This window comes from Idiotropiscis lumnitzeri, chromosome 16, assembly GCF_059441095.1.
Source record: "Idiotropiscis lumnitzeri isolate Australia: NSW breed Sydney's pygmy pipehorse chromosome 16, RoL_Ilum_1.0, whole genome shotgun sequence".
NCBI classification, from domain to species: domain Eukaryota; kingdom Metazoa; phylum Chordata; class Actinopteri; order Syngnathiformes; family Syngnathidae; genus Idiotropiscis; species Idiotropiscis lumnitzeri.
In genome coordinates, this window is record NC_142406.1 from 14547343 (window position 1) to 14559914 (window position 12572).

The following is a 12572-nucleotide window of genomic DNA, read 5'->3' on the forward strand; positions in this document are numbered from 1 at the left end:
CTCTGTCACGTCATTTTTTTTTTTTTTCTATTTGGTTTGTTTGGGTGCTCTATTCAGAGCAATCGAGTTGTAATCCTTAATTAGCTTCACGTTAATTACTCAAGACGTCAAGCTGTCGAAAGGACTCCTCGGCAAGCGCGAGCGTTCGTGAACCCTCGCATGGAATAAGCAATGTGCATTTTGGAGCCCACGTAGATGTAAACTAGCCTGCTGTGAACATCAAACAGTAAGCAACAAAAAAAAAAGAGCTAATAAGCAACATCTCTCCAACATTTCATCATCTGACCTGACTTGAGTCGTATGAACTAAACATCCTGCAGGCGCGTTCATCCAGCGAGTACAAACAAGCTTTATCTTCTTGTGGAGTGGCCGACCTTCCTAACAAGCTGAAAATGGAGTAAGGATCACTCTCAAGGTAAACGAGTTCGGCACTAGTGAGGTAAATAAAGCAGGAGGTAAACTCTTATCCTCTTTGCCGCTTGCAGAATTAAGTCGGGTAACATGCTGCAGGTGGCCGGCGTTGACGCTTGCGCCACGGCAAAATGTGACCGATAGTTACGAGAAAAAGAAAATCCACACCAGGAGGCCATGGCGTCGTTTTGGAAGAAGTTGAGGCCGGGGTCCGAGCGCCGGATACCGTGGTGGACTGCGACGCAACGCAAATGTTTGACGCACGCAGCCGACGGCGACCTCTCTCAGGTCAGGAAAACCGCTCTTAAATCTTTGATTTGTTTTGGGGGAAAAAAAATCAATCCATTCAAAGTTATTAACGTGTGGCATGGGAAAGAATCGATTTACATGTTCAAAATGTGCATAACGTTACGTGGGATTCAACTTTTAAAAAAAAAAAAAAAATTCTGCACCATACAATTTTCAAACACAGTTCAGTTGTATTTAACTTTTGTGCAAAAAAATAAAATGCAAATTTGGACAAATGTGAGGAAAAAAATGAGCACGGTTAATGTTCACAATTCGGACCCGCAGTTTGGAAACCCGTCAGTGCACGTTTGCAAGAATTTTGCTGCCTTCTATTACATAAGAACCACTTTTCATTGAAATGACGTTTGCCTACCGTCAGAAAATATGATAAACGTATACGTTGGAAAGGATATCCAGATACGAGGTTAACGGAGGCCATTAAAAGTCTGGCTGACACGGCAACGTGACACCAGGCTTGTCTCGGGGTAAAATAACAGCTGCAAGGTTCGACTTGCACCTGGACGCGCACACACGCACACACACACTCGCATGCTTACATGACAACCGTCTTACTTACCTGGTGTGTCTCTTTTTCCACACTGCATGGACAAGATGACAGGAGGCAAGACAGACGACCATGACGACCACCACCGGCCGAGTCGCAGCATTGTGAGTAACGAAGCGAAGCACTTATTCCAATTGTGTCTTATCAACTCGTAGTTAAAACGAAGATTGTAACTTTTTTAATGCCCGAGCGAGACCTTCCGAATGACGATGACTAGCAAATAAAAAAGTAAATAAAGAAATACATCTTTGAATAAATAGTAAATGTCATCACCAAAAAAGCTCCTCTGATGACTTGCTATTCTAATGTCGCATTTTTATTGTATTTTATTTATTTGTTTTAAGCTTATGCTATCATTTTTTTTGGGGGGGGGGGGGCATATTAGACAAAATCATTCACAAATATTTAGGAATAAAATACAAAAAAATTCCACTGCTAGCCAAAAAAATACAGTACACAAATGGAATTAAATAAAATAAATTTAAATAATAAGAAATAAATATCACATATTTTGGACAAATATATGCAAATGTATGAAGGCGGAAATGCACATTTATTTGAATAAAATAATATATAATATTAAAGGTGCAGTTGCTTTGCTTTTGTTTACTTTTTTTTTAGGATGTCATTATGTGTCTTTTTTTTTGTTTGTTTTTAAGAGGCCTCTATCTGGAAAAAAAAGAACTGTACTAGATGCATGCAATCAATAGTTGATTGCCTCGAGTTTATTTGGCCCCAGTCTGACTTTGTCCATTTGTGTCACACGCTTGGTTTATGATTAACTAAACGCCGATGTGTCACATAAACTGTTCTGAACTTTCACTGCAACCATGTCAACATTAAAGCAGCACAAGCTTTTTTTTCCCTTTCCGGCCCCAACTTGACTATTTTTCCATCTTACGTAGCTATTACCCCCTCAAGCCGTGTTTTTACGACGTACAATTACTCGAAATGTTTCAGCGGCGTATCTGAACTCAACCCCGGTGTCTCAAAGCATTTTTTTTTTTATGAGAAGCTCATTACGAAGGAGAGCCGAGGCTTGACTGTTGGGAATGGTAACGCTCTCCATCTCGTATTATTAGCATGACTCATAATTTAACGACTCTGCTCGTTTTCGGGGCATAAACGTGCTACCTCAGATGTTTCGGCTCCTCTGAGAAAAATGTGGCCACTTCAGAGTCACGACGCAATTGCAATTAATTTAGTTATTGTTTATTATTACGGATGCCGTTGCGACTTGCTCTCATACAATTATGACTTCATTCTCATAAAATCACCCCCCCCCCTCTCATTTAAAGTATTTTTTTTTCTTAAAGAATTTGCATATTTTCTCATGTTTCATATATCCCTCAACACAATTAGACATATTGCATCTGTTTTTTTTTTCTGTAGTTGCAGCATTTTCAACATTTTGGAAAATCAATTTTGAATTATGACATTTTGTTTCTCCACATAATCTTACCTTGACAATTACAGCATTTTTTTTTTCCCCCTGAGGGAACTTTTCTATTTATGCAACACCTGGCCTATTACGATTTTTTTGAAAGGAGGCTTGACATTGTTCAACAATGTTTTTGCCACCTTAAGCCATTGCATGAATATGTTTTTTTTTATGTTTTGCTGACGGCGGGCACGAAGGAACTATTAGAAAGTGTCCAGGAAGTGCACTGTCGAGCCCGGACAAATACAGTCATGTCACGGAAGGATTTGCGGCTAGGATGAAACATTCGAGGAAAACACCCTCGGTCTTTTATTGCCTGCATTTTTGTTGGGTGTGCGCATGTGCTTTGTCTTCTTGCTTAAGGAACTTTTAGCAGTCTTAGAAATGTGGTCTCGTCAACAAAGACTTGACGCTTGAGCTGCAGTGAATGGACGCGTTTGTGTTGTCGGTTTCAGGTGAAAATAGCCCCCCAACATAGTCGTTGTGTCTTCACACAATGTGGAAAAAGCTGAGAAAGAAAGAAAAATGCGACCAAGACCACCGGAACCCAAATTGCGCATTGAGCCCAATTGTGACCGTCACCGATTATTTCCCATGGGAGAAATATACTTTTGCGGACATGTGAATGGTTTGCTTGCTGTACAAACCTTATAAAAACACTTACATGCCTGTGCGGCGGCGGTTGGCATTTAGTTTGCTTGCCCAGTTGTGTGTTGACACTGCACACACTCTGTGTGTGTTTATGTCTTGTAGAAAGACAGCTCATTAATCTACCTTATGTCATACATTCCTCACCGTTCTGCCATTTACACCCCTGTCGCCTGGCTACTCAGTGAATCATCCATTCTTCTAATAAGAAGAAATAACAGGAAAACATCATTCATTCATTTGGCTGTAGTGACCAGTGCGATCCTGCAGGGGGTGCTGTTGCAGCCGGAACCGGACGGTGCAAGCGTGCGACAATCCGGAGACAAAACAGGGTTGGGCAGCTGCTTGCTGAGCCTCACCCACTCATTTAAGGCAAGCAGGCTTCCCACGCTCTGAGTCACGCACACACATATGCACTCTCACACACACTCGCGCCGGCTGTCTGGATCGCGGCTCCCCTGGTCCTTGTCAAGAAGACCACCGTCGTGTTCGTCTCTGAGCAGGTAGAAGAAATGATTTTTTTAGGGGGGGTGCAGGCAGTCAGTCATGGACTGCGTGTGAATTCTGAGAGATGCTGTTGAAAATGAATTGAGGGCGGAAATATCAAAGCGGAGCACAGGAGTCCCAAGATTCCTTTGGGGGAACGACAAATCAACAAATGTTTGAGTAACATTGTAACCGCGATTGTTAATTCTTGATTTTCTGCTCTACTTCGTTTGATTTAAAGCAATTACATTTTTTTTTTTTGTTTTAATTTCAGACTCTGAAAAACAATTCGAAATGCTTCATCGTCGTTGCTTCATTTGCGCCCTTCTCATGCAATGGACTAGTCCGTCTTCTGAACTGTGCATGTGCCGACTTGGCAAGACGCTAGCAAAACAAAATTACAAACTTGTTTTGTAAGTGTGAGTAGTGCTTTTCTATTCATGTCCCGCGATTGTATTGTGGTCAGTCAGCTGAGCTTGATTGAGGACTCGAAATCAGGGGGTGTTTTGCAGGCGCGGGCCTCATAAAATGATGCGGCGGGCCAGATCTGGCCCTCGGGCCTTGAGTTTGACACCTGTGTTCTAAATTGTCCATAGGTGTGAACGGAAGTGTAAACGTTTGTGTCGTTTGTCACCAGGAAAAGGCAATATTAAAAGAAAAAAATGTTTTGCGAGTTGAAATTCAAGCAAAAAACTTTTTTTTTTTTGTGGTGAGAAGTCATAATTTTATGAGAGGACAAAAAAGAGAATGCAACACCTGTTGTGAAGTTTGCAAACAAACATTGAACAGTTCGACATGTTCATGCAAACGTTTGGAGATAGTCAAAATTCTATTTGCCTATTCCCATTTGGTGCATTTTCGGTTCGTCCCGAAATTCAAACCATCGTCTGTCGATAAGACGGCAAATTCAGCATCGTCTGTGGGTGTGCGAAGGTCAATCGCCGACTTTTTTTTTTTTTTTTTTGCAAATGTCTAGTTTGATGTGTGGCTGACTTAATTTTGTGGCGTTGCTCGGCGATTAAAGAAAAACAATAACAGCGTCTGCTCAGTCTGCGCCAATCGACGCTTGGAATTCACATGTTGGCGCGAACGCTGTTGTCACGAATGTTGATCTACGGCCCGTGAGGCTCGGCGCCACATTTTCAGCGGCCATGTTAAAAACAACACTTCCCTCCAAACTTGTTAGTTGTTGTGTTTTTTTTTTTTAAGGCTTTGTGCATCTCATTGCCGTCGCGTCGGACTAGTAGTATGTCAGTCAACATTAGAAAAGCACGCCTGATCTTTCGGCAAGTGCGCGAATCTCCGCCCCGTTTTATCTTATCGTCTTCTTATTGTTGCTTGCTCGCAGGGAAAGCTGTTTTTCTCAAAGCACATGCTCTGATGTGAGCGCACGACGTCAATTTATGGCAACAATTTTCTACTCGGGGGGGGGGGGGGGGGAAGCTGCAGCAATGACATTTTGTAATTTTAAAAGAGCAAATGTTTGCTTATCTGAAAAAAAAAGTTTTATTTTCCAAGAACAAAACCGGCACAGTTTTGTCAGGTCACATCTCGAAAGACGTGTTTGAGACATGTTTCTAGGTGACGCTATCCAAGATGTCAGGTTTCCTCTTTTCCAATCGTTTGGAGATTTAATCGTTAGCGTATGACGTCGTTTGCGCACCTCGCGGGTGCAAATGCAAACCTTGTCTTGCTTTTGCAGAAAGCTGCCTTTGTGCGCCGTGCACTCCTCCCAAGGCGTGGAAGCCCTCCAGCTGCCACTCGCTGATGGTTTTCGCAGCTGCCACTCAAGCCAAAATAGTGATCGTGACTGCTTAACCCGAAGCTCGCCTCAAAGTATGCGCCGGCGCTTCAATGCCGCACGTTTCAATGCGTTTCCCACCAGGAATGGAACGTGTTGTTCTCCTGGAGAAACCGCCATTACCTCGCCGACGCGCGGGACAATTAAGCTCGCTCATCAATCATGAAAAAGTGCAGCTCGCCCGAAGGAAATCGTGGAACAAGGAGGAATCCGTGCTAAGCTAAAAGCGAAACGTTCGCAGAGCGGACTTCAGTTTGGATTTTTTTATCTGAGATTATTCATGAGAAACTCATTCAAATAATTTCAGTGAGTTAATTTTTAGAAGGAAATAAAAAAATATATTAATTTCATGATTTATTGTTTTTATTTGATTTGATTTTTAACAAAGAATGTCATTGTTTTATATGTTCAAATATCACCCCAAACAATTTTATGTCAATTATCGTAATTTTATTAGATTTCGTTTTTTGCTGCAATTTTAAGAGCGAAATTTTTTCCACGTGGTTTTTAAAACTCCCCCCCAAAAAAAATCATAATTTTAGAACTGCAGAGAAAATGTTGACATTTAAAATCAAAGTGAAAATTCTTCAAGAAAATGAAAATTTTACACCAAAAAAATAATAATTTTGCGGAAGAAAAAAAAGATTTTCATGAGGAATGCAAATTTGTTAGGTGAGAAATCATGATGAAAAAGTCCCTCCCCAAAAAAATCCATTCTAAGTGTTGTGTCATGAGGAAAAAGGTTTAAATTAAAATTTTATAATAATAAAAAATTACTATTCTTATTTATTATTTCTCGGGGTGAAATAAACAAATATCACTTTGTCAGTGTCAGTAACAAATTAACGACAAGTCCGTTTGTACTCCATGTCCACATTATTTTACGGCTAATTACGCTTCACCCAGCGCTGGTCTTTGCAACGCTAACATTTCAACTTAACGACCTAACTCAGCATCTGTCAATGAGCGTTATTTAGTGTGCTGCGAAATATACTCGCCTTTTAGCGTCATTTCTACCTTTTTTAGTGATTTAAGACTTTCTCGGATTTTGTGAACTGCGTACTTTGCGCCTCACGCTGGGCTGCGAAAACTGTGAAAGTAGCAGAGAAGATGGTGACCTTGGAACTTGAACCCGCCCGTATTTGTGGTGTTGTGACCACAAATAAAGCGTCACTGCCGTGCCAAAGCATCAGGAGAACATTTTTGTTTGTGTTACTTTTGGCGCCATTGCCATATGATTATTGCCGGAGCTAACGCCCAGAAAATTAAAACAATTAATGCGGCTTCGGATCACACGCGCAGAAATTGCGATGACACAATTACTGAGACGCAGCACTCAAGTCGACGTCTGAAGAGTTGCGTGTGCAAAAATACAAAAAAGATTTGTCATTTTACGGGAAAAATGTCGACATTTTCATGACAAAATTGGGATCGTTTTCTGAAATGCAAATTGTAATATTACCCCCCCAAAAAAAAATTTTTTTATTTTAGAAAAATAAAAAAGGAACAGTTCATTTGAAAAAAAATCGCTTTAAATAAAAATATTTTGTGAGAGGAAAAAAAATTCTATTACTCCGAGAAAGATATTGTGATTGAAGCCGATAAATAATCGTTTTATTAATCGTCATTACAATCGCAATCAAAATAATCATCCAGCCCTAATTAACGGGCGCATTTTGATCAGTAGAACAAAAAAAAAAAAAAACTGAAGATGACGCATTACAAAAAAAGCCAAAGAAAAATCCAAAGTCCGACCTGCAAAATGAACTGAAGTTCTGAAAATAAAATGCCAAATACGCACTTGGGGTTGTTCCATTAATTCTTTGAAATTGTCGCGTGACATACTTTCCCCTGCAAATGTCCCACAAAATATCCAGAGCACTACTTGTATTATTCCTATCGCCATGGCAAATAGTGTTGTTGTTGTTGTCAAGACATGGGTGGCCTGATTGTTTTTGCTCCTCCAGTGACTCGTGATTTTTTGCCCAGAGGGCGGAAACGTGCCCTTATTGTTGGTTGCCAGGCAGCCGCCGTCACACCGCCGAGCATCTTCAATGGCGGGAAGCTTCGGGGCAGTCATGTGTCCCTCTTCAAGCTCCGCCCACTTTGCCTTTTTCTTTCCTCCGGGGTCCGCTTATCGTCCACATCTGTCTCGCAGGACAGCAGCCTCGCGTCGGCGCCGCCGAGAAATCCGGACGAGCAGATCGGAACGGGCCAGCTGCTCACTCCGTCGGAGGAAAGCGTGGAAGTCATCAAAGTGAGTGAGCTGGTTTTTTTTTTTTTTATTTAGTTTTTTTTTGTCGCGCGTGTTGTAGACTGACCGAGGGCGTTTGTCGCAGGTGTACCTGGACGGCGGACCCGAGACGGCGGACAGCGTCAGGATGTTGACGGACGAAGTGTCGCAGATACAAGAGGTGAGATCGGGCGCGGCGTCCTTGAGCTTGGCGTGGCGTGGTGTGTGCTGTAATATTTGCTGACCTGTCAGGTGAGGTACTGTCTCAAGACTCTGAGAGAGCAGATGGCGGCGAGACAAAATGGCCACATCAAGAAGGTAAGTCGTGGGGAAAAAAAAAAAAATCATTTGGAAACCCAAACAAAAAGAAGGCGAGCGGCAAAAGAGAATGAAGATGAAAGTGTTGTTTGTACTTTTTCAGTATCCCATCAATGGCTACACTGTCAACAACATGGCACCCGTCACCAATGGCAACAACATTTACAACTACACGAACCATGACGTAAGTGTGTGTGTGAGAATGTTTGGATATGATTGGGTTTGAGTGTCTGTTTTTTTTTTGTTTTTTGTTTTTGTGTGTGCGTCTTTCCATGCCTTTGTGTGTCACTGTGAGTGTTTGTGGGTGTGCTCATGTGAGTGTGTGTTCGTGTGTCTTTGTATCTTTGTGTTTGTGTGTAGACGTGTGTTGTGCTTCCTGTCCATTAAGAAGGAAAAAAAAAATCAATGTAGCTCTTTCCCGTGATGCTAAAAAGACGCTCCGCTCATCCGGATGTCTCTGGCTCACACACACACACACACAATCCTATTTCCGACTCATTATTAAAGACACACTGGAACGTCTCAGCCGAGCGAGCGCCAGAAACTAACATGAACTGAGACACGACCGAAGATCCAAATGAAAAATCAGCGCGTCTTTTTGTGCATCCTCAGGAGAGCGACGATAATCACGTGCAGTACCTGAGAGAAGAAACCAAGCGGCTTTACGCTCAGATGAAAGACATGGAAAGTCGGCACCGGGAGGAGAGAGAACGGCTGCAGGTGTGTGTGTGTGTTCATTAATGAGGTGAAGCATTGAGTGCGCCTCTTAAAACAGGTTTCATTCAAATTCCATTGGGAGGGGGAAGTCACATTCGGTTAGCCAAGTCTAGACGAAGCGAAACATGGCTCGGCTAAGATATTTCTATAATATTCGGCTCGTGCTACGCTAAGCGAACACATTTCCCGAGCAGTGAAAGTTGTAAAAATGGAGTCGCCCCTGCCAGGTGGAGTCGGAGGAGCAACGGGCGCGTCTGGAGGCGCAGTCAGAGCGTCTCCAGCGGGCGGAGATGGAGTCGGCCGAGCGAGGTCGGCGGGTGGGGGAGCTGCAAAGGCTGCTGGGAAACATGGAGGCTGAGAGCGGGCTCCTGCGGGACAAAATGGCCGCCGGCGAGACCGAACTGAAGCGACTTCAAGCGGACAATGGCGAAGGGAAGGAGAAAGACGACAGGTAATAAAACCTCCGTGTGTGTGTGTGTGCGTGTGTGTCGTACGTACTAAAAGCATACGTGCGTTTTTTTTCAGATGTGACCAGTTGGAGACAGAGGTGGCCGTTCTCAAGGAGAAGATCCACCACCTGGACGACATGCTGAAGAGTCAACAGAGGAAAGTGCGACACATGATTGAACAGGTACACACACACACACTTCATATTTCAAGTAATCAGGAAGCCATTAGTGAGGAAATGACATTCGGAAGAACATCGTGTGTGTTGAAACTAAATCAGCCTGACTCTTTTGTGCGTGTGTGTGTGTGTGTGTGTGTGTGCACTGAGCAGCTGCAGAACTCCCGCACCGTCCTCCAAGAGCGAGATCGCGTCATCGGAGATCTGCAGGAGAAGGTGGCCTTCCTGGAAGCCGAGGTCAGACCATAAAAAAAACAAAAAAAGTTCAACTCTTCCCCAAAGACCAAGTCCTGCCCCAAATACTCTTTTTTTTAACCGCTTGGCTTCTTTGTACACTTTAAAAAATGTCAACACAGAACCGAGAGATGCACGACCACAAGGAGCACTTCCTGGCGGGCCGGGAACCCCGCCCCTCAAGAGCGCCGACAACAAGCCGGTCATCATCTACAGGTGGGCTGCACTTCCTGTTCGCCGATCATGCTGATCAACAAGAAATCGTTTCAACGTCGGACTAACCATGTTTTTTCATTTTTCTTTTTAATCTCAGCAAACCTCTGACGCCGTCCACGCACAACAACAAGTCACTCCCCTTCATCAAAGTCATCGAGATCAAGTCGTGAATGACGGCTGGCGATCAATCACAAAGTGTAAATATGTATTTAACGAGTGCTTTGCATCTCACTCCGCTTTTTTTTTTTTGTCACCCCAACACTGAATCAACGTTAAACAACTGTATCGGCATGATAGTGTCATACGGACAAGTTTTGAGTGGTACTGAATGTGAATTGACAGTAAATATAGACGCTAAAGTGCGCTCACTGTTTGCATTCACGTTTGTGTACTAAATCAGCAAATAAATTGGATTTAAAAGCCATCACTTTGCTATTTTAGCTATCTGGGGAACTGAAAGAAACTCGACTGAATTTCATGACTTGGAAATTTCAAGTGTTGGGGAGGTGCACTGAAAAAAAAAAAAAAGACTTGAGAATAGTCTTTTTTTTTTCTCTCTTTTCAAGAAATAAAGCCAGAATCATTTGAGGCTAATATTTTTATCTGAAGAAGTCACCCCCCCCCTCAAAAAAAAAGAGTTAATATTAGGTGCTTTCAAATAAAATACTTTAATGTATTTCAAGGCCAATGCCACAGCCTTAAAAACAACAGTGCCATCTAGTGGACTCAAAGAGAACATTGATGACTTTGACTTAAATTCATAGAAGCAACTGGAATACATTTCTACATGAGTGAACGTTTCCATCCGAGGTGACGCACCAATAAATTATATTTACAAAAATGTAACAAAAACAAAAAAAAACCACCCTGCTTTAATTACTGTATATCAATACACACTTGTATACACAGTTCAGTCACAAAGTGCTCTCCAGCGTATTGTAGTTGTCTTTGAAACTCTTGAGCTCCAGGAAGTGTTTGGGCCTCTTGCTGCGCGGGCCAGTCGACGGCAGGTAGGTCACCTGGATGGTGGACGGAGCGTTGCGGGCCGGGGAACCCGTCAGGTCCTTGGCTGCAGATTGGTGCTGCTGCTCCACGGTGCTGCTGCTCCAGTACGCCTTCACGCTGAGAGTGGGAGAGTCCAACAAAACGGATTGAAATACATTCACAAAAACAAGCGACGGTTCCTCGGTTCCACTTACACATCTGCTAATTCGCCGAGCGCCTGCCGGTATTCCAGAAATTCCGCTTCGCCAAACACCTAAAACGTGACAACAGAATGAGGTTATGGCATCCAAAATTTAGCGTTAAACACATGCAACCGTGGGGAGTCCGCACCCCGGTGCCGTGACGGGCGCTGTCGTAGCCCTCCAGCAGACGGTCAATGAGCGCACTGCGACTGCTCTTGATCAGCGAATGTGAGTTGCGCAGCTCCAGCAGCCAGCTCCGGAAACTTCGGCCTGTGAAGGCGCTGGGGCTGCTGCACATCTCGTCCAGAGGGATGCCTGATGATGAAGAAATGCACAATGAAGCTTATGGAAGTGTCAAAGTGTGCATCCATTTTTGAGGCTCTCACCGGAGTCTCTAATGGCATCCAGGGCTTTCATCCTGTATAGGTAGTTATAGCAACCTGCAAGATATAAGATATTTACACTGATGCTTCTTTCGAAATTGATGCAAGGGGTGTAAAAGGAACTCACTGAGTTGTGACCCACGCCTGAGCCTGGCATCATTTTCGGGCAGGAGACGAGGTTCGAACCGGATCTCGTGGACTTTAGACAACCGGGAGTCGATTTGCTCTCGCAGACCCTGTCAGAAAGATTGCACGTTACAAAATAAATAAATAAATATGACATCCTAATGTTTTTCTTTAGATTTACTTTTGGAGCATTGTGGCCGATGGGCGCGTGTGGGCCGCGGCGCGATCTCATGGCGAAACGCATAATTTGCCTTTTGACGAAGATGAAGAGCAACACGAACACCTGTCAAAACACAACGTTATCTTAAAAACTCACACAAAAGTGTTAACTGTCTTGTTTAACTCACCAAGCTGCCATACGCCATCACCAGAACGACATTAACCCCCGATAGGGGCGGCGAGTCCGCCATGTTTGCACCAAATTGTTTGGAAATGTTTTTATTTTCTACTTTACAAGCATGCTAGTTAGCATGTCGCTACCCTTCGAATCGAATGTCGTCTCTTTATAGGCAAAACTAAAGCTATTTTTTTAAACTCATTTTTTCTTCATGACGCTATCTATAGCTATGAGATAATAGCGTAACATCTTCGGTTGATTTAGTCGAACTACGCGGCGAATGATGGCTCGCTTTTCGGCTAAGCTGGCTAGCTAGCTAGCTCAACACCATAACACCGGCGTTGGTTGCGTCACAATTACCGTAACTGCAGGGAAAATGGGCACATTGAAACTTAATTGTTATGGATTTAATTCACATTGTGCATTACGGTTTAAACACACGCATATATTATTGCTAATGTCTTGCACTATGTGTTTATATACTGTTCATTATCATTCACCACTTATGTACGTAACACTACTTTTTTTCCAGGGTTTATTTTGTATGCAATGCAAA

At 43.1% G+C, this 12572-nt stretch overlaps 2 protein-coding genes across 2 annotated transcripts; one reads left to right on the forward strand and one right to left on the reverse strand.

Annotated features, from left to right (window-relative positions):
- The first annotated feature begins 49 nt into the window (after positions 1-49).
- On the forward strand, positions 50-10407 carry tuft1b (tuftelin 1b). Its single transcript, XM_088319134.1, is given in 15 exon segments — positions 50-226; positions 321-415; positions 486-699; positions 1312-1368; positions 7799-7897; positions 7980-8054; positions 8126-8191; positions 8295-8375; positions 8804-8911; positions 9136-9359; positions 9434-9539; positions 9687-9770; positions 9890-9935; positions 9938-9983; positions 10081-10407. Coding segments are annotated over 13 exon segments (1176 nt in total). The 5' UTR covers positions 50-226; positions 321-415; positions 486-588; the 3' UTR covers positions 10154-10407.
- Positions 10408-10627: 220 nt separating this feature from the next.
- LOC148321602 (lipid transport auxiliary protein 1-like) lies at positions 10628-12382 on the reverse strand. Its single transcript, XM_088319139.1, has 7 exons — positions 12027-12382; positions 11861-11962; positions 11681-11789; positions 11557-11610; positions 11319-11485; positions 11183-11241; positions 10628-11105 (listed from the first exon to the last, which is right to left on the reverse strand). The coding sequence occupies exons 1-7, from the start codon at positions 12087-12089 to the stop codon at positions 10898-10900; spliced, it is 762 nt and encodes a 253-aa protein (XP_088175265.1). The 5' UTR covers positions 12090-12382; the 3' UTR covers positions 10628-10897.
- Between the last annotated feature and the right edge of the window lie 190 nt (positions 12383-12572).